This window comes from Phodopus roborovskii, unplaced genomic scaffold, assembly GCF_943737965.1.
Source record: "Phodopus roborovskii unplaced genomic scaffold, PHOROB, whole genome shotgun sequence".
Taxonomy (NCBI): Eukaryota; Metazoa; Chordata; class Mammalia; order Rodentia; family Cricetidae; genus Phodopus; species Phodopus roborovskii.
In genome coordinates, this window is record NW_026126541.1 from 13,783,662 (window position 1) to 13,794,043 (window position 10,382).

A 10,382-nucleotide genomic window follows, 5' to 3' on the forward strand; every position below is an offset into this window, starting at 1 on the left:
CGGGAAATAACTGGCCATCGGGCTTTCACTGGGGCAAAACCAAACTATGTTCTTAAACTGAAACCACAAGGGCGGATCAAAGCATAGGGAAGAAAGTTCAAGCCGGGGTGAGTGGGAGGTGGGGGGGCATCACCTGCTCACTGAACCAGAGACCAAGGCTGCCCCATCCAGAGGCTTGGTGCTGGCAGACAAGATGGAAGCCGACTGGTGCAGGGCGGCACTGCCTTCAGGGCTGCCCATCGGTGTGCTAGAATGGCCCACCTAACACCAGCTGTCAGGGTGGAAAGAAGGCTCAGTGGGAAGGAGGACCCAGTGAAACCTGTAGCATGCCCTTCACTCCTGTTCCCCTTCGGAGGAGGTCTAACCTCAAACTGCAAACAGCAGCCGCTGGAAGCTAGGTCTCTTACCTCAGGCCAGACAGAACCCTGGTTTTGACGTCATCTTGAGCGGCATGAGATGGACGGCTAGTGCACTCCTGGGATGCCAGCTACACTGACAAATGTCCTCTGGAGGGTGCAAAATAACCCTTAATTGAGAATTGGGGCTTTTAAACCCTCAGACTCACTGGGAACAATGGTCTACACAGAAAACCTAACTTAACTCCAGATACGAGAGAGAATGGAGCAAGTCAAGTTAAACTCCAGACCTGGGTCCCTACAGACAGCTGTCACTAGCTTGCCAAATGCAATGCCCTCTGCGGACCATCAGTAAAAGAACAGCAATGATGATTATTATTATGTTTAATCACTAAGTGCATTCTGAGTCTTCTGTCTATTGTGTTTTTCCCCATAAGTCTGTGAGACACATGCTAATGTTAGTCTTTTTGAAGAAGAGGAAACTGAGGCACAAGAAATTTAAACAACTCACTCAGTAGTATCATACTTGAGCTCAGGAGGCCTGACCACAAGGCCCACGAACCCGTGGCCTTACCACGGTGCCAAACCCACATGCTGGAAACTGTTAGATCACATTGCCCGTGATGTAGTCAGTAGCTACCCCTAGCCATTCAATGTAAAGTAAACACCAGACTGCTTGGAGAGCCATCTGGCAGTTCCCTGGAAAGTTAGATAGAGTTACCAATTTGACCCAGCAGTTAGGCTCTACACAGAATTGAAAACAAACGCCTGCATAGTTTACAATTGTAACCCTAGCGCTGGGGACATTGACCCAGAAGGAATGGCTATAAAGTGAGACCCTGTATCCAAAAAAAAAAAAAAAAAAAAAAAAAAATCAACAGGCCACCAACATGGCGGCTCAGTAGGTGAAGACGCCCACCATCAAGCCTGGCACTCAGGGTGCACCCCTAGGACTCATCTGTGAGACAACTCCTGCAGGTTGTCTCTGACCTCCACTATGCACACCCGAATGCGTGTATACACACACGATAATAAATGAAGAGACGTGGGAGAAAATCAAAGCATTGTATTTATGCAACAACAGTCCCACCACTGTCCCCTGTAGCATGACCCCTAACAGCTGCTGAGTGGAAACAGCCCAAATGACCACCAATTGATAGAGAGGTCATTAAAAACATGGGGATCCATGCCATGAAAAGAATCCTAATGGGGCTGGGGAGAGGGCTCGATGAGGCGGAACACTCGTCCTGCAACCTAGCGGACAAGTTCACATCTCCAGCACCGGGGAAAGTGTGAGAGTGTGAGCCTAGGACCCAGCACTAGCGGGAGCAGTTAGGCAGATCCAAGAGCTCGCTGTCCAGTGCGCACGGCCAAGGCAAGCGCAGTTCGGCAAGACTGTCTCAAAGCAGTAAGATGGGAGACAGCCCTGCCGTGACCCCACGTACCTGTGCATGCGCACCCAGACCCCTACATTACCGTATGTACCACACACAAACACCACACACAAAAAGAAATGAAGAATTGCTACGTGCTACATCACAGGGCAACTACAAAGACATTACGTTCAGTAAAATACGGCAATCCGGGCCCATGCTTTGTATGAAATGTGCAGAGCAGGCAAATCCAGGGGAGCAGAAAAGTTAGCAGTTGCTGAGGGCTGGTGGGAAGGGAAGCAGGGTAGGGAGTGACTGCTAATGGGTCTGGGCTTCCTTTTGAGGATGACGAAATATTCTAAAATGTTTGAGAGCAGAAATAATGGTGACATGATCGATCCTGCGACCGTGTAAAAAACGGGCAGCTTATTATGTAAGTTTTTTGTTGTTGTTTTTGGAACAGGGCCTTGCAATATAGTCTTGGCTGTCCTGGAACTTACTATGTAAACAAGTGTAAGTTTCTGAAGGTATGAAAATATCATAATATAAAGGATAGGCCAGGAAATGGTGACGCACACCTTTAACCCCAGCACTCGGGAGGCAGAGGCAGGCGGATCTCTGTGGTGAGTTCGAGGCCAGCCTGGTCTATAGAGCGAGTTCCAGGACAGCTAGGGATATACAGAGAAATCATCTCAAAAAACAAAAGATATAAAAATTAAATATGGTTGCAAACTCAGTTTCTCAGGTCCCTGGCACAGGGTAGCTGAGCAGCCATTGAACTGTGCCACCCTTTTCTGACCCCTAGTCTCCTGCACCGAAAACTCAGAGCGGTTCAAATGCCTGCCTCTATGAAACCTCCCCTGGCCGCCCAGCTTCCACCTGCCCCAGCAGAGTTCATGCCCCTCGGCCTCGATTAGCACCTCCACTGGAGAGCAAGCCCTCTGCGTTACAATCCCTGTATGTGTCATCCCCCTCCCCCATGCCCGACCATCAGATCCTTGAGGTAAGGGATTCTGTCCCACGTTTGATGATTCCCAGGACCTGCTGGAGTTCAGAAATGTCCACTGAATGGAATCCCATCAGAAAGGTTCACTCAGGAAATGATTTGATAAAATGCTCACTTTGGAATACCAAACAGTCAACAAAAACAAAGAAAAGGAGCTAGATTTTTGTAAACCACACAATCCTACTGTTCTACAAGAAGCTATGACAGTGACTGCCCTGAAATGCTATTTGTATGACCAGAGGAAGTTCAAGGTTATCTATCCTAGACTACACGGCAGGTTCAAGACTGGCTTGGGCTACATGAAACCCTGCTTCCAAATAACAGGGGAGAGGGTGTGGAGGACGGAGCAGGGCGTGTGGTGCTTCCGTATCCTAGTACTCAGAGGTGGGGCATGAGCATCCCAAGGCTGCAGCTTAGGAATGGAGTAGTGGTCCTATCTAAACTAAAACCTAAACATGAGAGAGAAGCAAAGCAGGCGTGAAATCCAGGATCGTGGTGAGAAAAGGCAGAAAAGGACTCAACCGAGCTCAGAGTTTTGAAGCTGCCAGAGGAACTCTTAAGGAGGGCACTGTAGGCTGCACCCAGACCCCCAGCTGGATCCCCTAATGGGGGATCTGCTAAAACTTGATTTTAAACAGCATGGTCCAGTGGTCTGGTTGCATCTAAACATCGAAGGAAAGCAAGTCTATGTTATCTCAAGCATAAATTAACTAAGGCCTTCCTGTTTGCAAACTGCAGCTTTTTTAATCTTTTCAGATTCAAGGAATCCCATCTATGAGTCACGATGCCTTAGGACAGAGTTACACAGAAGTTCCTAACTGTAGCTGTCCCTAGGCTGATAAACTTTCCTAGTCTGCATGGCAAGAGATGATCACTATGAAGAGCTGGTGATAGGAAAAGCCACCTGTAAATATATATAGTTCAAGGGATATATATATATATTGTTTGAGGCAGGGTTTCTCTGTAGCTTTGCAGCTGTCCTGGAACTCACTCTGTAGACCAGGCTGGCCTCCATATAGTTCAAATATTAAATGTGCATGCAGCTGGGCATGGTGGTATACACCTGTAACCCTAGCACTTGCAAGCTGAGGCAGGAGGATCATAGGAGGCCTAATTAACACACCCAACCAGGCTGGTAGCTAATAAGAACCTGTCTAAACTACACCTAGCCTGGCCAAAACAGATACCTACCAGAGGCCTAGTGGTTATGGTATTAGACTGCTAAACCCAGCAAAAGAAAAAAAAAAAAACAAAAACAAACAAACAAACAAAAACAGAAAGGAAGAAAAAGATGGCATTTGACAGATTCATTTCAGGGTGACATAGTGAGGTACCCACACCACATTCCACAGAGTTCAAGGTGCCACCTGAGTGCCCGGGGGTCACTATAGAAATATAGATGTTCCCTGACAAATGCTCTCTGTAACTTTTTTCCCTTTTTGGTGTTCACAAACCAAAACCCCAAACCAAAACCCTAAATTGACTAAGCTGTGGTGGATTCAGAGTTAATAATTATATCGGAACTTCTATTCCAAAGGTTAGAAACCAAAACTCGAATTTCACCATAGATATGTGGTTTGATTGATTGGACAGAAGGGCACGGTGGATCAGGGGTGAGACGAAGTGTAAAGGGTGTCCGGCTGATGTGTGGAAAGGGTAGGAAGGAGTGAGCAGCTCGTAACGCAAACTTTCCCTCTCTACGGGAACTGCATGTAACCACACAACAGCTGTGGTTATTGCTAGCACCCAACCAAATGGAACAAAGTACAAAAGCCACCCTGTCCCCAAAATAAGTATTGGAAGTGCCAGAAATATAAGAAAGCAGCCTGTGATTGACAAGCTCTAATTGGAACCCTTCACCCAGGACCCTCTTCCACATCTCACCACCCCCAGGCTCCAGGATGTGGCAGGAACCACCACTTTCCAATTCTTTTCCTTGAAGAAGTGGGTCCGGTTCCTACAGCAACCAGCCCCACCTCCAAACGCCCCACATTCCCAAGGCAACCCCACTGCCAAGGTGCTTGAATGGCTACAGGGAACGGCTCTCAGGGTCCTCCCCAGAAATGGGAAACCAAGTTCATTCTGTATTCTGTTCTGCCAACGCCTGTACTTAGCTTTAGCAGTCCTGCCAGTTACAGTTTTAACTAAGAAAACAACCTCAACAAAGACTAAAGACCAAAGGTTTTCACGCCTAGAAAGGAGTACCTGCAACATCATAAATGAGCTCTATTTTTCTTCGCATATCATTTCCCAGATAAATACACGCCCCATGAGACACGGCAACAGACATAAGGTGACATACAAATAACCGTGCACGCATAAAGGGAGACCCTATTTGGTCACAATGTGGATGAACCTTAAGGACAAGATGGTATGTGGAAGAGGCCAAACACTACACACCCCACACACTGTAGCTTTCCATTACATAAAACCAGGACAGGTAAATCCACAGATAGAGTGCAGACTGGGGGGCTGGGAGGTCAAGAGCTGGCTCGCAGGGTTGGGGTGAGGGGCATGGACAGGGAGTAACTGGTTAATAGGGACAGGATTTTCTCTGGGATGATCCAACTGTTTTGGAACTAGATAGAGGCGGTGGTTGCACAACACTGTGAATGTACTGAATGCCACTGAGTGATTTGCTTTAAAACTGCTGATTTTGTTATGTGAATTTCAACTCACTTAAAAAAAAAAAAAATCTATCAAATCACAGAGCTTGGGTGGCCGAAAGAAAAGGACCTTGAGTTCAAGGCCAGCGTGACCTACACATCGAGATCCTGTCTCAAACAAAACAAAACTCAATCATCTGTGGGTTTTGTTTTTTGTTTTAGGAAGAGGACACTCGGGAACAAAACAAGATCCATATGAGAAAGGGCCACCCTTAAGCTTTGGGGGCAAGGTAAGTACTTTGCTAGCAACTTCTGTTCTTCATCAGAGTGAGGCTAAGCGTTAAGTTGTACAGCCTGTCCCTGTGCTGTCTGTGTGTGCTAATGCTTTCCTGAAAAAGAAAAGACAATGAAGGGAATAAAGTGAAGAAAATAAAATGATAGAGCCTTGGCCAAACTTACCAGAGGAGGGGTTGGCTCCCCCTACAGCACCCCACCCAATCTGGCACCAAGAGTAACGCTTCAATTAGAGTTTCGAAAGGCCAGCCCGAGCTAGAATCAGCACAAGCAAGCTTCCCTGCCTGGAAAAGAGCAAGCCACCCAGCAAGACAAGCTAGGGCGCTACACTTGCTGCCGATATGGTCATCGGCGCCACCCTTTGCCCAAAAGCTGGCTCGGATCAGCACCAGTGACTTGTTCATTCTAACCAGGGCAGCCAGCCTAACAGCACCGGCTTCTCACGGCTCAGGTGTATCCCTCCTCCTGAGGGGTTCCTCTTTCCAACCTTCCAAGAACCCCACCTCCAACGTGCCATGCCTTACAGCATTAAAAATAGAGCCAAGATGCCCTCAGAACTTTCCTTTGTCCAGCCTGAAATAAATATCCTGCTGGGCCCTCCTCCTTCTGGGGCCAGTTCAGCGACCTGTGATGCCTACACACACTGGCGTGCAGTCTTTGGCTCCTGACTCCACTGCGGAGCACAAATGACCCCACACGCGCCAGTGTGCAGCTGAGATAGTCCCTCCAGGGCACCTACCATACCTGCCCTCTCAAAAGACCTGTGCCATCTTCCTGACATCCAAATCGTCACAGGTGTCCCTCAGCTAAACACCAAAGCTCCCTTCACCCTGCCCATGCTAAGCATGGGCGTTCCTCCCGAGAGCACTCAACTCTTTGCAACAACCCTCCTTGAGACCCCCTCCAGCCAGGCCTCGACCACCCGGACCCCCAGGCTGGCCCAGACGCCCTCCCCTTACCTGCGGGGGCTCAGCCCTGACTGACAGGGGGCTGGGCAGCGCCTGGAGGAGCAGGAGCGCCATGCCACCCAGGAGCCGTCTCCTCTCCATCCCCCTCCTGCTCCTGCTCCTCCGCCACGGCGCCGCCACCCCTCCTCCTCCCTCTCTTCTTCCCTCTGCTTCCTTCTTCCCTTCTTTTCCTGTTTCGCTCTCCCCTCCCGCTTCCGGCTCGGCTCCACCCCGCCCCAGGCAAGATGCCCTCCCAGATGCGGAGGAGGGTCTCCAGCTGCCGCGCCTCATTGGCTCCTACCTTTCGTCCATTGGTCCAAATAGCTGTGTGTCTGGTATTAGTCCCAGCCCCCCTCGTGCTGGGTGATTTAGCCAATGAAAAGTGGGAGGAAGCCGGGCCATCTTGAATGCTGCGAGGTGCATACAAGTGCAGTGCGCCCCGCCCCACAGAGAGTGGCGGAAGTGCCGGAGCTGGGGACGGGACCATCCGGATGCACTGCAAATGCTTACCAAATGTAGCCATTTTGAGTGTGGCGGAAGTGTTAGGTTCCCACAGATGGGGGTGGGGAAAAAAAAAAAAAAAAGGTGCTGAGATGTGATTCTAAGAGGTACCTCTAAAGAATCTGGTGCCTTTTGTTTTTGTTTTAAGCTGCAGGCAGCCCTATTATCAAGATCCATTTTCCAATCTCACTAACTAAGCAGCATCTTAGGTCCATTTAAATTCCCTATTGGATAGTAATTAGAGACAGTGCTCTGCCATCCCAAATTTTAAGGACAAAACTCTTATGACTCTACTCAGAAACAGCTCTGATACCCATCACCCATTGTTTCAGCCATGTTAACTTCCAGCTAAATGGAAATGGATTCCCTGTGCCCTGCAAGCTCTCAAACCCCATCCACACACCACAAGGACAGTACCAGCCCACACAAACCCAAACATTACTATAGAGCAGCTTCGCCTTTGACAATACTCATCCGACTGGGTGGGGGATACACCGCTTTGTTGTAATGGGCAAGGCCCTGAGCTGAATCCACAGTGTGAGCCATAAGGAAAAGAGAAAGGAAAGAGATAAAGCGAGGGAAAGAGGGAAGAAAAACAAGAAATAAAATAGACTAGACTTCAGCTGAACCGTGGTGGTGCACACCTTTAATTCCAGGACTCGGGAAGCAGAGGCAGGTGGATCTCTGTGAGTTCAAGACCAACGTGGTTTTCAGAGTGAGTTACAGAACTGCCAGGGCTACACAGAGAGACCATGTCTGGGAAAGAAAGAAACAAACAAAAGCTATCTATAAGAACAGGCATGCCAAGAGGCTTGAAGATCTGGAAAGCTAAGGCAGGTTGATCTTTACAAAGAATACAGTAAGAAATTTTTCTCAAGTTCTGATGTTTCTTTTCCGGTTTGTCTGTGGAATAAGAAAGCTGAAGTCAAGTCTCCCATCTTTAAAAAACTTTAAAAAGTTGGAGAGATGGCTCAGAGGTTAAGCACACTGACTGCTCTCCTAGAGGTCCTGATTTAAGTTCCAGCAACCATATAGTAGCTCACAACCATCTCTATATGAGATCTGGTGCCCTCTTCTGGCCTACAAGCATACATGCAGGCAGACTACTATACATAATAAATCTTAAAAAAAAAAAAAAAAAAAAAAAAAAAAGATGGCTGGAAAACAGACTTCCCTACTCATGTACTAGCCAGCATCAAGCTTCCCATCATAACTTGAAGGAAACCTATAGATTCGCTAAGCAGAAGCCAGAAACAGAAGAGAAGGCCCATAGGAGATTTGATTGACAGGCACATCTGAAGACAGTTAATAGAGCTGGAAGGGGATAGGGCTATAAGAGAATGAGGAGTAACTGCTAATGAATTTGGGATTCCTTGGAGGGATAAAGAAAGTATTCATAATTTCAGTAGCAAACACTGTACAACTTTGTGAATAGACTGAAAATTACTAAACCATACATTTTTTTTTTTAAATTGGCTTTTAGAGACAGGATTTCTCTGTGTAGACTAGGCTGGCTTCAAACTCACAGAGATCCACCTGCTTCTGCCTCCTGAGTGCTGGGGTTAAAGCATATGTCACCACTTTAAACCATAAATTTAAGGATGAATTTAGCCAGGCATGGAAGCACACAGCTGTGATCTCAGCACTCAAGGCTGAGGTAAAAAGACAGAAGTCCAGGGTAGCCTGGGCTCCAACCAAAAGGAAACGCCAGTTTCATCGTGTGCGTGCTTCATTTTAAAATGGTGTGGAGTTCAATTGCAGCTTCAATCTTAGCATCAAGGATGCTCTCCCCTGTAGTGCAACTGTGGTACCAGATGGACAGGAGCATGACCAGGAAATGGGTGCAGACCTGGAAGCTGCTGAGAGCCTTTCCTCTTGTGTTTCCTCAGTATCGTCATCGTGACCCTGGTATACCTTTTACCCCTTTGAGGCAGGGTCTCTCTGTTGCTCTGGCTGGCCTGGAATGTGCTATGTGGAGCAGGCTGGCCTCAAAATCTCGGACGATCCACCTGCCTCTGCTTTCCCAGTGCTGGAATTAAAGGCCTGCCCAGCTGGGCCTACTATATGGTCCTAAGAGCCACAGTTGCAGGGTAGGGGAGACACATACAGAGTCTCTATCGAATATTCTAGTCCTTCTCTTTTTATAACCCTTTAAGAGATGTAAAAACCATTTTTAGTTCCCAAGAGCACACAGAGAGAGAGCGAGTATGCAGGTGAGTTTGGCTGTTATGGCTCATCAAGCCCAGCCCTATGACAGCACAAATCCCAATGTGGGAGACCAGTGGAGCATCAGTACAGGTGGGTGGATTCTTCTCCCTTATTAGGAAAAGGAATGGTCTCCAGCCATCAGGCAGGTTCCCGTATAGTCGTGATATCCTCTCAGGCCAAAGTCCTATGTACATCCTGTTTTCTTCCCATCAGGAATTAGTAGCTTGGTTTTCAGTCAGTGTTTCGTGTTCTTTCAAATCGTTTATTCAATTCACAAGGACAGTGTTTGAACAGAATCAGCAAACCTTAACACACACAACTCATACACACTGACCCCAGGTGAGCCACAGCCCCCAGGGAGCTCACGGAACAAGACAGGGGCTAACGCAGCGCTTTGCTGCTGCTCTCTTTAGGCTCTTGGATCCTCAATGCTTCCCTCTGAGGTGTGCAAGCCCAGCTCCCCTGTTCTATCAGTACTCACCAGGCTTTCTTTGGTATTTAACCTAATGGGCTCAGGCAGGGAGGCCACCAGGAAATCATTCCCGTTAAAATGTGTGTCGGGTGCCTTCAGTCAGTGAGGGAACTAGCAATGAGACTAGAGCCTTCTCTCAGAGTAAGGGTCCAGAAGTGGATCTAGACACGACTTTAAGACAGGACAAAGGCCTTCTCTCAGAGTAAGGGTCCAGAAGTGGATCTAGACACGACTTTAAGACAGAGCAAAGGCCTTCTCTCAGAGTAAGGGTCCCAGAAGTGGATCTAGACACGACTTTAAGACAGGACAAAGGCCTTCTCTCAGAGTAAGGGTCCAGAAGTGGATCTAGACACGACTTTAAGACAGGACAAAGTCCTTCTCTCAGAGTAAGGGTCCCAGAAGTGGATCTAGACACGACTTTAAGACAGGACAAAGTCCTTCTCTCAGAGTAAGGGTCCCAGAAGTGGATCTAGACACGACTTTAAGACAGTCGTTGGCAAAGGGCTAGAACTTGATGCCCCACATAACTTTGGTGGAATGGCGTTTGCCTGGGCATGCTTAAGGCTCTTTGGTCCTGGTTGAATTGTGCTCAGATGGCCAAGTACAGCATCCTTTCCTC

General features: G+C 48.0%; 1 protein-coding gene across 2 annotated transcripts in view; it reads right to left on the reverse strand.

Annotated features, from left to right (window-relative positions):
* Wbp1l (WW domain binding protein 1 like) overlaps positions 1-6,799 on the reverse strand; it is a 57,574-nt gene extending 50,775 nt beyond the window's left edge. Inside the window, exon 1 of one of the 2 annotated variants that reach the window (XM_051199732.1) lies at positions 6,595-6,799. In XM_051199732.1, the coding sequence (XP_051055689.1) occupies positions 6,595-6,684 (90 nt within the window). In that variant the 5' untranslated portion in view covers positions 6,685-6,799. The remainder of the gene's footprint in view (positions 1-6,594) is intronic. The other variant, XM_051199731.1, reaches the window with a different exon arrangement.
* Positions 6,800-10,382: the final 3,583 nt, after the last annotated feature.